The sequence below is a fragment of the Haliotis asinina genome, chromosome 16, assembly GCF_037392515.1.
Source record: "Haliotis asinina isolate JCU_RB_2024 chromosome 16, JCU_Hal_asi_v2, whole genome shotgun sequence".
In the NCBI taxonomy this organism is placed as follows: Eukaryota; Metazoa; Mollusca; class Gastropoda; order Lepetellida; family Haliotidae; genus Haliotis; species Haliotis asinina.
This window is the reverse complement of record NC_090295.1, coordinates 7,913,499-7,933,693: the sequence shown is the minus strand read 5'-3', so window position 1 is coordinate 7,933,693 and position 20,195 is coordinate 7,913,499. Positions and strand designations below refer to the sequence as shown.

Below are 20,195 nucleotides of genomic sequence, written 5' to 3'. Positions count from 1 at the left end.
CTGACTCGAGATATCGGAGATACAGGCTATAACTCAGAGCGTTAATCCCGTGTAACAACACTGCTGCTTTGGGCTTGGGACCTAGTGGGAATAGGGGAAAATAGATTTTGGGCTAGGCGGGAATAGGGGACATCGAATTTTGGGCTAGGCGGAAGGACACCTGCGTGACAGATGCTTCAGTGTGAAGGTTTTTGTATTGTTACGGTTAAGAATTTACTGTGACAAACAATGTAAGAAATCTCCTGTGAACCAGCAAAACAGAACAAAAACAAGTCATAAACATCCAAATTCTGTATTATTATGCAACGAGAGCAAGGTATACAAGGTCACAAGTCAATTTCACAATGCTGATTACAAATTCAATACAAGTGAGACAAAATCTGAGGCCATGGGTCACAAAATATATTTAGTAGCAAACTCACGAAAGTCTTGGTGTGAGAGAGAATCAACTATGCAGAATGTAAACACAGAGATCGGTCTGACAGCGGATAATGTAGATTCAGGCGTTGACAGATCTTGATGATCAAGCGTTGGCAGTGATGTGTATCCTCCAGTTATGTGAATGTGTGTCGCAACACGGCAACCAGCCTTTATATATATATATATATACAGTCATTTCCCGAAAGTTGGGGCACAATCGTCAAAACTGTAGAATGCCCTCGAACAAGTCTACTGGAAGCAAACACATAGAAATCCAAGAGCAGGTAAATTCCGGAAATCCAGAATCCTAAAAGTGCTGACCATCTATTAAACGAAATGTGATCCATCATACTTATTATTCCAAACACTAAGTGTTGTGACCAAATAATAATTATTACTTATAATTAATTAACAGCAAAATAATACACAAAATACACTCTCGTAACAGCATGCACATGCGTATAAGCGCTTGATATGTGTGGATGAGACATATAAAGCGCTTTTACACATGTTCGTACAAACAAGTGTATCTGAATATTTCTAATCTGTACCGTATTTAACTTAATAAGTTTTCTAGTGTCTCGTAGGACTGATAGCCGGATGCCTTTTTAGCATATCAGTCTGTGAGTTAAATTTACGCCTCTTTTAGGAGAATTCCCGCAATATCATGGCGGGGAACACCAAAGCATATAACTGTGTTTCGAGTGTACATATATGTTTGTGACGGAGCATATATTTCTTTTTTTTTTCTTCTGCTCTCACGGACCCGTGAAGGTCCGGGGTAGAACAGGCCGTAAGCAACCCATGCTTGCCATTAAAGGCGATTATGCTTGTCGTAAACGGCGACTAACGGGATCGGATGGTCAGGCTCACTGACTTAGTTGACACATGTCATCAGTTCCCAAATCATGCTGTTGATCACTGGATTGTCTGGTCCAGACTCGATTATTTACAGACCGCCGCCATGTAGCTGGAATATTGCGTAAAACTAAACTCTTACTCACTCTGTTCCCAAGTACACGAGCACAGTCGTATATGTAGGATCACGTGGTTTTAAAGTTCACTATGTTCAGTTACGAAAAGTCTCATGGCTCTCATGTTGCATCCCATGAGTCATGTTCACATGTGTTTGAATACAATGTCATGTCTCATGGGCGCCATACTGAGTAGAGTCCTGCTGACGTATGTCGTAAGATATGTCTTCTTGGTCTCATCAGGAGTCATGTCCTCATGTGTTTGAATACAATGTCATGTCTCATGGGCGCCATACTGAGTAGAGTCCTGCTGACGTATGTCGTAAGATATGTCTTCTTGGTTTCATCAGGAGTCATGTCCTCATGTGTTTGAATACAATGTCATGTCTCATGGGCGCCATACTGAGTAGAGTCCTGCTGACGTATGTCGTAAGATATGTCTTCTTGGTCTCATCAGGAGTCATGTCCTCATGTGTTTGAATACAATGTCATGTCTCATGGGCGCCATACTGAGTAGAGTCCTGCTGACGTATGTCGTAAGATATGTCTTCTTGGTTTCATCAGGAGTCATGTCCTCATGTGTTTGAATACAATGTCATGTCTCATGGGCGCCATACTGAGTAGAGTCCTGCTGACGTATGTCGTAAGATATGTCTTCTTGGTTTCATCAGGAGTCATGTCCTCATGTGTTTGAATACAATGTCATGTCTCATGGGCGCCATACTGAGTAGAGTCCTGCTGACGTATGTCGTAAGATATGTCTTCTTGGTCTCATCAGGAGTCATGTCCTCATGTGTTTGAATGATATGTCACGGGTTCAATGTGGAGTCCATCAGAAGTCATGCTAACACATGTCTGAATACATGTCTCATGGGCGCCACATTGACTCCCATCAGAAGTCACGCTAACACATGTCTGAATACATGTCTCATGGGCGCCACATTGACTCCCATCAGAAGACATGCTGACATATGTCTGAATACATGTCTCACTGCTTCCATGTTCAGTCCATCAGAAGTCACGCTAACATATGTCTGAATACATGTCTCATAGGCGCCATATTGAGTCCACATGGGTATTAAAAGTCCACATCAATGTCTCACGGCAGGGATCAGAAGTCATTTTGAGTTATGTCTCAGTAATTATCTCAGTACATATCTCATGGCCGCTATCGTAAGTAAGTCACGAATCATGTACCGAGTTTCATGTCTAAATCCATGTCTCATAGCCGTGACGATGACCATTGTCAGCGCAAAACTTTCACGTCCAAACATTTTCTGTAGAACTAGTTTCGCAGGAAATCTCATTGTGTAAAGTGGCTGCTGAAACTGTTCTGTATTGTTCTTTTTTACTGCGGGAGAAGTTCTGTCTTATGTCACCAGTAACGTGATTTCTCTTTTGGAATTTTAACAGGACAGAACTCTTCCGCTGTCGTTTCCTCTGAATCATCTGCACTGGTAGGAACCTTGGTTACAGTGAGAATGGAGTCTTTGTGATTTCCGGGACGGAAACTTTGCAATATGTCAGAATCTTTGATAAATAACCCCATACAAAAAGTGTACGCATAATACAAAGTGTTCCAGTTAGGGTATATCCTCTTTCATCATAAAGCACGTGTGCTGTTTTTTCTGCGGAAAGAACCGAACGTATCAATTTCCATGAAATGGTCAAATGTCACAGAAATTTTGTGATTACGAAAGTGATGTAACGGAAAATGCATTCATTGTCACAGATAATAGATAATCGCCAAAAGCAAAATATAACTGACGGGTATGATTCATCCAATCGGATCTAAGAATCGGATTTGGACCTAATGTTAGTAAATTTTAATTCAACTCTCTTGTAATATTGATTTTCTAGGTGTACAGCCTATTATTACCTTACCCTTCCCTTGTTGATACTAAAATCACCCAGAATCCGTGACATATCGCAAAATTTTCGTTGTAAAAATTACAAAGATTCCACTCTCAATGTAACTAAGTTCCCTACCAGTGACTAGTGTTCTGCCACAACCATCACAGACTGTTTCCGTACCCTCGCATATCCCAACACATTTTGATATGTCGATATGTTTTGCCATACCATATATTCTTCTTCTGATTTACCGTTTGTCAGAGAACTTGCATTTGGGAAATGAAATCTTTCATAGTTTTGCGTCCACATAATGGTAGGTATGTGGCTGTGCCAAATCATGGGCAATGCATTATTGGATGCACATTGAAACTCATCATCACCTCTTATGTGATAAGGTGCATCGATGCAAAATTGATTTGGGCAATATATCACGATATCTTTATCATGTGGGTAGACAATGCACCTGAGTATCACCGCAAATGACAATGTATTCCAAAATCACTTGTTGATTTCAATTTTGGGAATACTAAAGTTCAACTATTGATCAACACCCATGATAAGTCTTAAATGTTTGTGGACAATACCGTTAACCTTGTGATGGTGAATGCATATTTGTAATTCACCAAAACACTTGAAGACAGACATGAACGTAAAATTGAAACAAAACGCACCATTGGACATTCATCATTGCTTCTTTTATCTACTCTGGGACAGTAGTATTATTGCTTGGGGTTTGAAACTGAAGAGCAAAATATTTATTTATTTATTTATTTATTCCAAATTTGCCAGTGATGATATACTTCGTTCAAACTGAATAACACTGTTTTCGGATACATATTTACAAATAAAATAGAAGTGATGTTTTACAAATAATTTAAGGTTTTAGCTTTTTGTTCCCGTTAGAAACTTAATAGTCCAGACGTCTCCACTGAATTTCCTTGAGGTACATGTAACACAAAATATTTTAACCTTACATTGTTTTTCACTTCCAAAGTCATTTTGCGTTAAGAAGACAGTGGACTGAAATGTCAGTGGTGAATATTGTCAGGTCGGAATTTCACAGGCGTCATTGCATAATATTAGAAATGAGGAGAGAGCGAAGTGACAATTACAAGGATTGGTTTACATATACACCTGGGAAGATATGCACCCTTGGTAACGGAACAGGTTGAACGGTAATTTGTGTAAGGTGTATGCTTCGGCAACGCGGGGAAAGATGCATACTGTTTTTCTGTAAGATCCCGTCTTGACAGCAAAACACACAAATGACAGTTACCTTTAAAGTTGTAATAATGGATATGACACAATACACCAAAGGCTCTCAATTATACTTGTTACATGTTCGGAGCAAGGAACAGGACCAGGCAACACAGCGTGTATGCGAGATGTAACCTCAATCAATATCTGGTGTACCCTCCCTTGTTAATCATCGTATCCCGGTGCAGAGGAAACTGTCAACAAAGCTGCTTGCAACGGATGCAGATTTTGATCAGGTGGCACACGTGGTTGTTTCCGTCGACCGATAAAATCCCAAATGTGCTCGAGGCGAGCCACGGAAAGTGAGTCAGTGCATTACTCTGAATGAACGCTACTACAATAGGAGAGCGATGTGACCTAGCGTTGCCATTCATCGATACAGGTTTTGTAGCAAAAGGGTGACTATCGAATGGGGAGACAACAACTAGATCCAGCATTTATTGGACATACTGATCAAAGTAACATGTATTGTTACGCGAAGTGTACTGTATCGCAAGACCACGACGCGAAGTCTACCGAAGGCTACAGTTAGTGTAAATGTTTCGTTTCTGTTGTTGACATGCTGTACTGCCCAGCTTCAAAACGTGCCAGCGTTCATCAGGCACGAGGAAGGAATAGGCTGTCATCAGATTAATGTTTTCATGGCCAAGTCCTCCATTTCCAGCCGTGCCGTGGTACACTTCAAATGAGCTTGTTGGTCTTGATCGCTGAGCTGAAGACGTTCGATGACCCCTTCTTGCGTTAAACCCTGGTCTCCTTAGGCGATTCCTGGCAGTAATCACAGAGAACCGGCTAAATGGTAACCAGTGGTGCTTCAGAACATGGCATGTCTCCCGTCTTCACGATCTGATTTCACCCTGGGTCGTCCACAGTGTGGGCGACCCGTCCCCTCAATGTTTCCCTATATTTCTTATCCAAACGACTGGCAGCTGTTTTGTTGGCATTCGTTTTCCAATCAACTGCTTCATCAGACGAAAAGGACTTATATATACCCTTAATTTTACAATCTTCTCACAGTTGTGAACACCAACAAGTGATACATACACAAGCTGCACTTGTGAAAGTTCCCAGGTTTGCTTCTGGACATGCTCCGCATCTTATGTTAGGGACACCCTTTTCCCCAAGAACTGTTGTAATGATTTGTTAACATTTCTATCATACGTGTCATCACACCTAAGCTGAACTTGAACTTAGTTCATTTAGAGGTCACCATATTTAGGGTGATAAACTTTTTCCAGAGAAAGGGGATTCCAGGTGTGCTAGAATGGATGGAGATGGAACATGTGCACGTGCTTCTTGAACATCTGGCTGTCTCTTTCTCTGCACTCCTCCCTCGTAACAAAACGTAAACTGTGCCAATATTTTAATGATAGATTGATTAACAACGTTTCAGTTTTGGGACCAAAATTCTGCAATAACCCCACATAGTTGGTGTGATGTTTTGATCGTGATCAGCGTAATTCATCGGTCCGCTTTTGAGCTAAACGTAGAAAAACTGTAAAAGCAGCCGCTCACTTCCGTCAGCTGTTCTGATTTTGTCAACTGATTTAGCAAAATATTCCATACTGTTTGAAGAGATTGTTTACACATGGACTGATGTATTGTAAAACAAATTTGTAACGTTGAAAAAAAAATTGTCATAGGTTTAATAAATGATGAAACTCAAAGAAAATTGGAGAATTCATAACAAAGCTTCACACTAAAGCAGCTGTTCACATACTCGGTATTTCCAGTGCTTTTCAACAAGTTGATCCTCGTGCATCGGGTTTGCAGTTGGTTCCACCAAGATAGTGGAGTAATTCATCTGTTGCCACAGATATGTACATAACATATAGTGAGTGAGTGCTGTAAGTCAAGCTACACTGTTGAATATAGCTGAAATACATTTGTATACCTGTATATGTTTGTATACGTTTGTATATTATCATCGATGCATTGTCGATGCACTTCGGGCATACTTCTTTCTCTGAAAGGCTGTCACTTGGGCAAACCAAAGTTTGATGTTAAAACCACTACAGCTGTTTTTGTTACTTTCCCGGCAGTGCGTCGGTTACCGGAGCTCTGTTAAAGCATTTTATGGACGCCTCTCAACAAAAAGAAATGCTGTGTGTCTCACGTGAAATATAAAAAAAAATATGGGAGTTCTTCTGTAGAATTAGACGCGTGATGGTCCGGGGTAGAATAGGCAACCCATGCTTGCCATAAAAGGCGACTATGCTTGTCGTAAGAGGCGACTAACGGGATAGGGTGCTCACGTTCGCTGACTTGGTTGACACATGCCATCGGTTATCAATTGCGCAGGATGGATGATCATGCTGTAGATCACTGGATCGTCTGGTCCAGGCTCGATTTTTTACAGACTGCAGCCATATAGCTGCAATATTGATGAGTGAGGCGTAAACTAAACTCACTCTTTAAAATCAATTTATGTAAGCCCAGATAAAGATAATTGTATTTTTCAGTAACTGGGAGTGTTGCAGTTGGAACCGTATTGTCGAAAGTACTCCTCGCTTTGTTACAAATACACCAAGAGACACAGAGGTTCCAGTTTTGTTGAGTGTATATGAATGATTCATTCACGTTTCTTGCACAGCAGATGTAATTAAATCCTAAAATCCTGATGTAATTAAATCCTATTTTTTTGGCTGATATTTACAGGGTGTTCATCCGGAAATAGGCTTCATTAGACAGCGATTAGTGAATTCTCATTATGTAACTGGATTATGTAACTTATTGGTATCCCAAATGCCTTCAACGTTTTTTTATAAACTCCTCCCAACGATGTTGGGAAGCACTGGGAATCGTTTTGCAGTCACGGACGTGAATGTTGACGCCACAAAGAATTTCGATGCGAGAGGACAGGTGTGACCATACCCTGCATGATATCGTCGCCACCCTTTAGCATTTCCTTTCTTGTTCATTTGTATCTGGAAGAATCATTTGATAAACGTTTAATCCATATGGACATGACGTATATATTCGGCCTTGTTAAACAACCTCATGGCCATTCTTTAGCGTCCAAGAAAAGTATACAGTAGTTGGCAGTTATTTTGTTTAAATGTGACAGCGAGGCTGTGTTGTCGATATGTTGTAATTGGTAGGACTGGAAAGTCGAGGACATCCTCAATTGGTATATGACGTCATCATCGTAAAGTACATGTTATTCTAAATATTGTTTTGGGAAACCTAGATTACGGACCTGACATTGACATCTTACTCTGTCATCGAGCAATGTGATGTGCACACTTGCAGTCGGGTATAAGCTGTTAGGGCGACAGAATTTAATTCTGTGTTTCTCATCGCTAGACTGTTCCAAGACTGAGGCGTGTGTGCGTACGAAAAAGGCGAAAGAAAAACAAACCAAAGAATACTATTCAGTATTCAGTATACTCACCAACTGTGAAGTAAAGTGCCATTCCAATAATCTGAGAGGCTGGTGGACCAGCTCTCCCATCAGTTCTGATGATGTGAATGGTTCTTTAGTTGACAAGTGAACCTTAGCTTCGTCATAAATTTGCGTAAATTCCTTACAATAGAGTAGTGAAGAATCGGTTCATCTTTGTTGAAAGTATCATAACGGAACGGCAAAGGACTAGTCGAAAAATACTAATGAACAAACTACAAAAATAAAATGGATGCTGCCACCAGTCACAAAATGTGACTAAATATATTCCAGTGCTCGGAGACGACGTCGAGAGAAAATACATCACAAGGACCCAACAGATAGTTAATGTTTGAAACTGGCGAAATACATAAGGATCACATAACAAGTAGATAAGGTTCCAATTACGAGTTTCTTTATAAAGCACCAAACTGAAAATACACGGTCTCGACATGATACCGACTATCATCTGGACGGGATCCCTTGCTCATCATCCTTTGTCCTCGTGGCCGTAGTCATGCAATACTGTATGCCAGTCTGCATCGACACCCCTGGGCTGTTAAATGAATTAACTGTACAATAAACTTCGAAACTTGAAAGTATACGAACTTTCAGCAAACGGAACTAGATCCAGATAATGTAATATAAAATAATATATTCTGGAAGTCACGTGACCGGAAGTGAATAACAAGGAGGCCACACCTCCGGCAGCTGTCAAAATATGATGTGAGTAGGAATGAAGTTAAATCTTATTGTAACTTGCACGGAAAACCGCATGTGTCGACTTTAGATGTTTCCAAAAACCCATGTGGAAGAAGCCCTCAGCAGAGATTATGACAAACATTACTTGCGTTGGAAATTAGTGTTATACTGTAGCTTGGAAGTCGAATTACACTCTAAGTTATCACATCGTGTCGAGGGAAATAAGGGGTATTTCCTGAGACACGATGTGGTAACGCATTTATCTAGTTGAATGTTTTAACTAAATCAAAACAAAACAACACGCATAGAATCGACTTGCTGCCATGTTGACACCAGCTGATCAGTTGATCGTTTGACCTCAGTGCACCGCACGCTTTTCTCACTTTGCGTCGTCACCGTGGTGTAGCGGGGTGATATGACTTTCGCAGCGGGAGTATACGACTTTTATACTGATTTGTTTGACTGGCATTATTAGAAGCTGGTAAGTGATAAGAGGGTAAGATTCTTTATGGATAACAACTTCTTTATAGCATATGATGCGACGTTTCGGTATGGATCCCTATACCGTTGTCAAGCAAGAGTGGAGTAATACTGTATCATATGCTATAAAGAAGTTGTTATCCATAAAGAATCTTACCCTCTTATGACTTTTATCCTCCCGCTGGCGGATCGTGATGGATGTACATGGTATTTTATCAGAGTCACGTGGACCAATCAAAACTTACATGAGGCTAGATGAAAAGGTATGTCACCTGAATCAAATGCAGCATAAGGCTGGTATCTTGACTGGAATCACTGTGATGGCCAAGATCAGACATGAATTGGTTGCAATATATTAGGAAAAATTTTGCTGTGGGGCGGACCTGTCATACCTCCCTTTTTCGAATAGTTTTCTCTATCCTTAGATTAACATTCCGGAAATGTATAGTTCAGCAAAAAGCAGTTCAATGAGTTCACTTTTCAATCCCCACAATAACAGGGGTGCAACACTACAGTCAATAATCCTCCTGCATGTTTATTCACATATTGTGTCACATAAGACAACACGTTACATTTTAAAGTCTACATTATTGACTGATAGTCATGACTATTTACAACGTGTCGATTAAAAATCATCACCAAAACCATCTTCTGAAAATTATTGTTTTTGTACAGACTATGTGAGATAAGCATTATGAATGTGGCTTTGTACTATCTACGGTGGAAGCTGTCAAAACCGGCATCTGTCCAATCCGGCAAATTGTCAACAATGGCACAAAATCTCAGTCCCATCCACGGCTTGTACGCTTCTCATCAGCTCTACTAGCCGGCACATTGTCTAAACCAGACTATTTCATTAGTCCCATTGAGTGCCGGTTTTGACAGCTTCCACTGTGTGCATATGTGTATGTGTTCCATTTCGAGAGGTAATGATGTTGTGACTTGCAATCACTTGCAGGAACTCATTAAAACGTTATTTGGACATGATTTAAGAAGGTAAAAGCTGGAGAAATGTACATTATGCACTGGAAATATGACAGTTGCTGAAGTTTTCTTGACTGTTGAATAACGGTTGTAGAAGTTGGGACACATGTTGCAAATTATATGTGGAAGGTTTCTGTCACATTCATCAGAATCTATAGATTTTTACTAAGGGCCCAAAGATACTCAGATGCTAAAAGAATTCCCGTTAGAGAGTCTGCTAATTTCGATCAGATTTACATCATTTGAAAAGGACCCAGAAAGGCATATTATTTCAAATGTATGAAAACAGGTATTAAAGTCAGATTCACGAGTTTTACTATCCACCATAAAACCTCAACTGATTGTCACCGCGTTCCGAAATGTTTGTAGCGGGAAAACAGTTGACGGTGATATCGCAAAATGTTTCCCTTGAAAAAAAAGTCTGCTCAAGTCGTTCGTTCGATGAAACGTTTTACACATGGTATCTTGCGGAACGGACACATTTTTTCCAACTCCAGTGGCAGTTTTCGTTAAAAGCTTACCACTTTTGTCGTCTTCGACAGACAGTTTGACAATGCTGCATGCGTGGTTTGTCAGTTTGTGATAGCTTGTACAAAGATGCACTGTACTGGGAATGCCATGTTTTCATTGTTAGGTGTCCGGTGACAATAGAAAACAGTCGCGACTTACATGCTATTGAATTTTCGTCGGCATCCCCAGAACCGACGTGTATAGGTTCGTTTTGTTTCGTGGACCGATTGTCTCGAGACTGTATAACTCAGGATTGATCCACGCGGTTGTGTGCATTGTCAACGTCACGTGACATTGCATCGATGCCCATATATTACATCGCGTTCGACTTCATCACGTCCCGGTGATCTCTTTTGGATAGGTCCCACCGTGTAACGTATTACGGCCATATCTGCTTGGACATTCGCTGTCACGGAATACTATCAGCTCACGATGATATCTGTCACTTTGTCGCAGGAAGCAGTGGCTGGTGTGTTTCATTGGCTTTCGAACACAATAGCAGATGTTCGATCACGTCTCCGGCAAGCCTGTAGTCGCCACAGAAACACACATCACGTGCTTGTAACCCAGGTAATCGGGACTTCACTATTTTGTCGAATACTGACATTTTGTAAGCACGATAAGAATACAGATCATACGGTGAGATACAGATGAATGACAAAGCACAACCACAGGCTACAGCTGCAGACGACAGGCAGTTGGGCGTTATAAGATATAAACATGCTTGTAACATGATATGACAGAGGGGCTGAGTGTTACTAATTAAATAGTAAAGGGGTTCAAATTGTTTTGAAGTTTGATGTTAATATTTAGGAAACTGTTTGTTGAGAAGTGATAAGTAGCAAAGGAAGATAACTCTAATTTATTATCACTGTCAGTTTTAATATTCGATAGTTACATTTTAAGCTGTTTATTTACAGTTTTAAACCGTAAGCAGAAATTATTTAGTAGCTGACGAGCTAGTAACATACCATTATTTGATTGCCCGAAATGGATACTGACTTTTCCCCGGTGTCGGGCGATGGGATTTTTTAACCCCGTTACACTAGACAATTGCAGTAAAATTTCATCAGTGTCATTGACATGGTTCCTGGCTTGTACTTCCCGAAGAGAATTCACATTTCAACAAGATAATGTTCCTGCGCATAATTAAAGATCAATTGTTGCATTTCTGACTGCCAAGGGAGTTAATCTACTTGACTGGCCTGAAAGTACCCCCACCATGAATTCCAAAGAGACCCTCTGGGATATCATTGGCAGGAAAATAGCCAAGGACACGCCAACATCAAGTATACATACAGTGTGCCGAAGAGAATCGGAGCTGTAGTTCGCAATAAGGGCGTAGATCCCCATACTAATATCTCAATATTTACCTCAACTTATTTTCGACATGCCCATGATTTTATGTAGCTACCTCAGAAGACCCCATTCAAACTGTACACAACAGTGATCTGCAATTATATGACGAGACCTGTAAAAGCAGCCTGAAACTACTTGATTCTATTAACGTCCACGGTCTAATACTTTGTTTTTGGACGTTGCCAAACTTCTGTAACCAGGAAAGAACAACGCCGTATTGAACTCTCTTATTCAACAGTATGGGACTGAACTTCAGTGCAGCGAATCAAGCCCTGCGTGCAAATGTGTGTTTGTCTACCTTATGAGGATCTCCATCACAAAAAGTACACGCATCAGTACTTTTTGAATGGCGAGGGTTTTCTCTTTAGTATCATTTGAAAGAATAATGAAAGAGTAAGGGTCAACATGTCCTGCTGGATTGTACTGAGTATTCCTTCGGGAATAAATATTTCAACGTTTCTCCCGAGAAGGGTCTTTTTGATAATCTTCATTTTCATTTTACGATTCTTTGAAAGAACCAGAACTGACTGAAACAACATTATATGTTGTCTGCATAAATGATGACATTATACTAACTGCTAGGTTACAGTAGCGTATGAGATTGTGTGTGAGATTGGCTGTGTCTTCAAAGGGGGTCAGTGCAATGGAAAATTATAGAGTGAGTTCAAGTTTACTCAGCAATATTCGAGCGGTCTATAGACAATGGAATCTGAACCAGACAATCGAATGATTAACAAAATGAGCATTGATCTACGCATATCGGTACCGGTGACATGTGTCAACCAGGTCAGCAAGCCAGACCACCCGGTTGTCTCTTAGGACAAGCATGGGTTGCTGAAGAACAATTCTTCATGAGTCGGGAAATTATTGTTCCTACAGTATCGTAAGTCATAAGAAATTCAAAATAAATTCCACTCACGTTCTGTAATCGACGAATACATGCTGTTTTGATGCATATCAAAGGGATGTATCTAGAAATCCAATTTTGGTGCATACAGGTAGCATTAGTACCGTAGTACCTTGACCTGCAGTGAAGAGACCTACCTTCAGTTGCAAGCGATTATTTTCATCAATGTATCGTATGCAGGCATGTCGTTTTATGATTCCGCGTTAGTTTTAAATGTAACCATATAATATTCTTGTTATTATACTGTTCTTTTTGACGGGTGTGTTTATCTTGTAAGATGAGCTTGATGACGTCACAATACTATGACGTCATTGAACTGCAAATCTAATGGCAGTGCTGTGTTCAGAGATGTACATTTGTCATTGAAAAGTAATGAAGAATTATTTTGGATGATAAATAGAATCTTACCCTCGTGTCGACCGATATAAATTATATCAACACTCGTTGATAAAGTTAACCATATCCTGGCCAAGCCTCGGATATTAGTTACATTATTAACATATGTGGATATATTTGATATCAGCAGACACTTGGGCGAGATTCTCTAAAAAGAATACAGAGAACTGCCATGATGTCAAATATACGCAGCTTTGCCAATATGAATATAAACAATCAGTTACTGTCACATGGCAGCGCAGATCTGACTGTTCGCATAAACCAAAACATATTCAGGAGAAAGATATACCAGTGAAAATGTGTGTTAAAGTTTCAGGAAAATGATATACCAGAGGAAATATGCGTTAAAGTTTCAGGAAAAAGATATACTAAAGGAAATACGTGTTTAAGGTTCAAGAAAGAGATATACTAGAGGCCTAGGAGGTATGTGTTACAGTTTCAGGAGAAAGATATGCGAGGGGAAATGTGTGATAAAGTTTCAGAAGAAATATATACGAGAGGAAATATGTGTTGATGTTTCAAAACTCCAGAAAAACCCACGGAGTCTGTCATGTTAGGGGAAGCGTAGACCAAGGTAGATAACTCCGGGGTATCTGGGCAAGCATTTCAATTTGTTTCAGCTGTCTCGTCACTGTCTGGTTAAGTTGAAGCGACCTGTTGCAACATATAGAGTTAACACACCACTACAGGGAAACCAATCAATACAAAACAAATGAAACTTGTCACATGGCGTCTGTCGTTGGTAAGTAGGTGACTCTTCTTCAAAAACGTAAAGTTGTACTCGGCTTGGAAGTTAACTCATTAAACGTATGTTTACGGCAATTGGATATTTTTTGCCGCGGTTTTCCCTACTCAAAGTAGTGCTTTGGTACAACACGCGAGAATGGTAACACTGTTTTCGCAGGCGGGAAGGAAATTGTGAATCATTTGTAGGGTACTCTGGATGCAAAAAATCGGATTGGTTCGAAGAAGCAACAATATAAGAACACAGTGGTGTACGTGACAATTCCCAATATATTCTGTACTTTTCCAAAGATAGCTGAGTCTCAAATCGCACTTTTGTTTAAATACAAGGCGTCCGATATGTTTTCCTGTTACGAGCATACGGAGGACGTGCCTATCTCGAAGGTTTGCATATTGACATATGAACTGGATACTACTTCATACAATACACTTACATTAACGTTGTGTCAGACAATTCACTTGTCAAATTATGTGCACTATAAAAATACAACCCCATAAAAACATTCTTCTCTACGGGCACGTTTTGTCAAAATATGAGCAATATTGGTTTCAGGTAATTTCCTGATTCACATGTTTTTGATTGCTATGTTTTTGCCTTCCTTACACACTGAATGTAATTAACAATGTCTTTCTGCAGTAAAAGAACCACAAGTACTAACATACCGTACATTGAAAGGAAGTTGTCGGGGGAAATATTGGCATTAAATACTTACAGAACGTGTAAGACCAACGAACCAGAACGCCCCGACGGAGAACGGCTTACAATGATCGGTACCTGAAGAGACAAATTTTGTTTTTAGGATACCAAGTAAATAACTTCCTTTCCGGCTCAAGGAAAATAGAAGATACTTGACCTGTACTGGTATTCCGCCTTTATAGTGTGAATTTTGATATGTGTTATTTGAGATTCCAAAGAGTATGCATGACGCCCGGAAGAAAAGAAATCCTGGCACAGTTATAATTCGAACGTGTTCTCCCGATTACTTCTGGCTTGGCCGTTCAGTGTTCAAATGGTTGTCATGAAGCGTCTGCCTCTTCAGGTAACGCAAAACACATCAACATTAAAGACTCAAACCGTCTTTCCATATACAAGAGTTCAATATTTTCTGATCATAATCTTCGGACCGACAAGCTTTAAGCTGCCCCGAAGTTTCGGCACTACCACCGTGCTAAGTCGCCACAATACACTGTCAGTAAAATACAGTATGAATATTTGATAAAAACATTGAAGAGAGTTCCTTGCAGATTAACTCTTCGTTGTGCCAGTAACATAGGCGCCTGACTCTGAAGGTATGTCGTGCTTATGAATATATCAGTCAGTAGCTGTACATACTTCCGCCTAGTCACTTCACAAATAGCACAAATTTTGTACCGCTCGCTAGTAGCTACTCCACATGAACTCTAAGAAGAAAAAGGTATTGAATTATTTAAATTGCGTACTATGTAAAAGATACAGAACATTTTTCCACCAGCATGAATTCATATATATATTTGCAAGAATTACAGTAGGATCTGAAACATTCCACGACAGTATAACATAAAAACTAATTGCAAAATTACTTATTCAAATATCAATAACTGAATTGTTTTCACATTCACATACAAGGGAATGTCAGTCGTAACACAGACAGACACATTGTTTATAAAAAAAAACACACCTCAATATACACAGTTTCAGTACAAAAAATGCAAAAAGCCACTCCAATAAGGACTTTAACTTATAAGAGACTATGTTCTGTAAAAAGTAAACAAAGATGAGTTATTGTCGTATATATTGTTTCATATTCATAGAAATAGATGCTTTTCAATCGGATACCGGGAACCATTATCCGGTGGGAGTGTGGTTCCGTTTCACACTGGTAGGAAACTGACACAAAGACGTCTTCGCTTCTCACATCTCACATGTGTAAACATGAAAGAACCTTAGTTTGTTTCAACTCGAGGGTGGGCACGACGATGAACGGATTATCTGTTTTAGGTTCTTGAGAGGTACGTAGAAGTTGGTATTCAGGTATAAGATAAAATGTTATGCATTTCAACTTCTTAATAGATTTCACGACGTTTCTGGGCTATTCATTATCCCTTCGTCAGGTGGATGCTAACTGTCAGTTATGCAGGACACATATAGAAGTAATGTACAAGAAGCCAGAGTGATGTGCCTTTTTGTATATATAGTAAACAGCAGATTATAAGATGAAAGAGAATGAAATATGCAAAAGCAGATACGGTGTCGTTACAGTTGGTTAAGTGCGTAAGCAATAGAAACCAATGAATTATCTGTCCCTCGTGAATCCCATTCTGTAAGTCACGAGCCTTGACGACTGGTGGTAATCCGTCCTTTTTTCGTAAATTATCGACCATCACCAGTCTTGGGTGTTCTGTGCTACTGGTCCCGGGGCAGTATAGGCCTTCAGCAACCCATGCTTGCCATAAACGGCGACTATGCTTGTAGTAAGAGGCGATTAACGGGATCGGGTGGTCAGGCTCGCTGACTTGGTTGACACATGTCATCGATTCCCAATTGCGCAGATAGATCATCATGTTTTGGGTCACTGGATTGTCTGGTCCAGGCTCGAGTATTTACAGACCAACGCCATATAGCTGGAATATTGCTGACTGCGGCGTAAAACTAAACTCGCTCACTTCTGTGCTACTTGCAAAGGTAGTATAAAGTAATCACTATGGACCTGTTGTCCCCAACAAACGAGGGTATCTCGTGCAGACAGCCCAAATCCCCAATGGTTACTGGTGTGGTGTCCGAATTGTCGATGTACAACCCGTTGTCATATTGTGTTCTGAATGATAGTTAGTCATTCATATACTGTCAAACTAGTTCTATCTATAATCGCTGACAATGTAGTTGTGCTGCCCTTTGTAGAGTGTAAATACTTTAGTTGTCAACGTTTATTCTCATGTCATCACGACGTGCTTGAAATACATCCAGGCGTCAAATTTTAGGGTACTCACGCACTCGCCCACTCCTGCTTGACCACGTGATAGTAAACAGTTACCTTTCCTTCATCCTGTAGCTGACAAATCATATACTTGTAAAAGGTTATAAAAGATCCATTCAACTCAGTTCACAATTGGGTCTGCCATATCTTAAGCAGTGTCCCTGTTGTAGGCTCACTTCAAAGAGATGCTTTTTAACTGTCACATCTGTCTTTCAGAGGCTGGTGTCGTGGTGAGATATCACAGGAGGTTCTTGAAGAGTGGCGACTAACATGGAAGCTATAGCGTGCAACGAGTCATTGCCTCCTGTGATGACAGGCTACCCAGTGAGGCCAGTAGAGACAATAATAGGACTTCTAGCATTCTTCAGTTTGCTCGGCACGACCGGCAACGCAGTAGTTCTGTATGTGTATACGAGGAAGAGAAACAAGCTGCCCTCAACAATTTTTATCATTTCTTTGGCAGGAACCGATTTGAGTGTTTGCGTTATTGTCATGCCATATACTATGACTGTTGAATATCTGGACTACGAAATCAAGTACGATCTGTTGTGCAAATTGTATCTCTTCTTGATAACGTCCAATGTGCCCTTTTCGGCTTTCATTATGGTCGCAATTGCAGTGGATAGATATATATGCATTTGCCACCCCCACTGGCACGTGCTGGATACGCGAAGGGCAAAACTCATACTTTTTTCATTGATTGTTTTTTCAATGATTCTTGGGATTATCACCGCATTGGCTTATGGCGTGTACCAATACAGATCTAAGATTGATGAAGCCCACATAATCGATCGCAATTTTACATCAGTGACAAGTATAAACTGGACCATAGCACCAGACGCAGAGATATGTCTTAACAAAACACAAGACATCAACTGTACCGACAGATTCGAATTCATGTTCAACTGCACCGGTGATGTTCTCTTATACCGAATCATCGATTATTCCGGTATTTGCAAACCAAACCAACTTATATTTACTACAAAGTTTCGAAAAACGTACCAGAAGGTTTATGCTGGAATGTTTCTTGTTGCTTTTATTGTTGTGTTTGTGCTATACATTCTTATCTACAAATCGGTTCTTGAAAGGAGATCTAAGAAGATGAGGCAAAGACGGAAAACCCAACTGTCTCTCTACCGAGAAACGTCCATGACAGACAGTCACTTAACAATGGCAAACGGAAGTTCACGCAGTTCTGTCAGAAGGAGCGAGAGTAGAAGGACAATGCTCGATAAGGATGGATGCATTAAGGAAAAGTACTGGCTGGCTAATATTAGAACGGCGCTAATGTTATTTGTGGTAACACTCGCCTTCATTTTGGCATTCCTCCCATCTTGGCTGATGGCGCACAGAGTGGTTACCTTCAATCCCATTGTGTTTTACCTCTATTTTGCATATAATGTTTCAAATCCTATCATTTACGCTTTTATGAATCCTGCGTTCAGACGTGAACTCAAGGATTTGATCAGCTGTGTGAGATGTAAGGACATATAACGCTATTGTCAACGTGTCTCCGCTAATTGAGACATTTGCACTTATGAACAGTGTGTTGTAAATATGTTTGTTGTTGACTCAGCATATTTTGTTGTAAACTCAGCATAATTCTTTCAGTCACACCTTGTTCTGCCTTATGTGTGTTATAATGCGGTAACAAGTGCAAATGTGCACGTGTATTAAGTACATGTGACTTTGTAATAACAATAAAACACTGTTTGCCTTTGAATTTATGGTTCAGTGAACATGTTCACCCGTTTACCAAACATACACTATCTCAGTGGCTTAATGCATGAAAGGTATTATCCCATGCCTTGTGTAAAGGAAATAGCTAGAAGGTAAGGTGGTTGGTTCATTTACCGCATGCGTCATACCAAGTTACGTTAGGCTAAATAAAAAAGTGAAATGTTTCTCGGGCATCGGTGTGCCACTTTTATTGGTGCGCGTAACAATTTTTCATTGCCATTAAAAAATTATTTTCACTTTGCCGTGTCCCGACCATCCGTTTGTGCACTATAAGAATGGGTGTCTGTTAGAACGAGTGTGACCGAATCTACAGCTCATTAACACGTTCGTATATACTTTCAAAGCTGTATTTCAGATAGAGAAAAAATGGAAATGCGTTCTTCCCCCTTCACGGTTTCTGTCAAACATTTGCTTTTGAAAAAAAAAATGTGCCCGAGAAACAGTTAATTTTTTTATGCAACCTTGGTATGTGCAGTGAGCGCAGCGTGGTTTGGGCGAAACGTTAAGCTGTACAGTCTTAGATCCTTCCATTTGTTGCAGAACTAGTATAATGTAACTACTGCCAGCTGTTCGACAATTATGTCCAAATGTATGTTACAAAGGAGTGCTTCTTTGTGCAAAATCACTTCATTGAAACTCCTTGACAACTAGGAATCGTAACTATGAATTTGCATGAATCAGTCATGCTACGATCCTGCTTCTACATACATGCCAATACACGTTTGCATTTGTCAATACAAGGTCAAATATGATCATGCATTATGTTCATTTAAAACGGGTCAATATATTTTATCTGTGCTCCAGAAAACATTCCAGACAGCATCTATCTATCTCTCTCTCTCTCTCTCTATCTATCATAAAAGGCAACTATGCTTGTCGTAAGAGGCGACTAACGTCTCGGGTGGTCAAGCTCGCTGATTTGGTTGACAGGACATCGGTTCCCATTTGCCCAGATCGATGCTCATGATGATGATCACTGGATTGTTTGGTCCAGATTATTTACAGACCGCCGCCATATAGCCGAAATATTTCTGAGAGCGGCGTATAAATAAACTCACTCACTCTATTTATCTGAGCCCTAGGACAACGATTGTAATAAACCACCACACTGACTGGTTACCCGTCTCTCCTGATTCGGGGAAATGAAAGACATGTTTACATTTATGGTCTGGACCACTGTCCGACATAGGACACACGCAATTTGACAGCGCCTGAGTAACTTTGGTTTTCCAGTGACATTGGAAAATTGGTTTATCAAATTGTACCCATGTGAGGAATCGAACCCGGGTTTTCGGCCTGCCGAGCGGAGGCGTTAACCGCTAGGGTAACCCGTCGTTGTTTGTGGCCAAATAAGTCCTGCCGTTTCACGCAGTATATATTTGTGAACTGCTATTGCAACTGAAGCTCATAATATTTGTTTTGGTTCCGTGAGTGAGGGAGTTTAGTTTTACGCCGTACTCAGCAATATTCCAGCTATATGGCGGCGATCTGTGAATAATCGAGTCTGGACCAGACAATCCAGTAATCAACAA

At 40.3% G+C, this 20,195-nt stretch overlaps 1 protein-coding gene across 1 annotated transcript; it reads left to right on the top strand.

Moving 5' to 3' along the window:
* Positions 1-17,168: 17,168 nt before the first annotated feature.
* On the top strand, positions 17,169-18,646 carry LOC137268155 (cholecystokinin receptor type A-like). The gene has a single exon (XM_067802684.1). The coding sequence runs from the start codon at positions 17,194-17,196 to the stop codon at positions 18,415-18,417; it is 1,224 nt and encodes a 407-aa protein (XP_067658785.1). The 5' UTR covers positions 17,169-17,193; the 3' UTR covers positions 18,418-18,646.
* Positions 18,647-20,195: the final 1,549 nt, after the last annotated feature.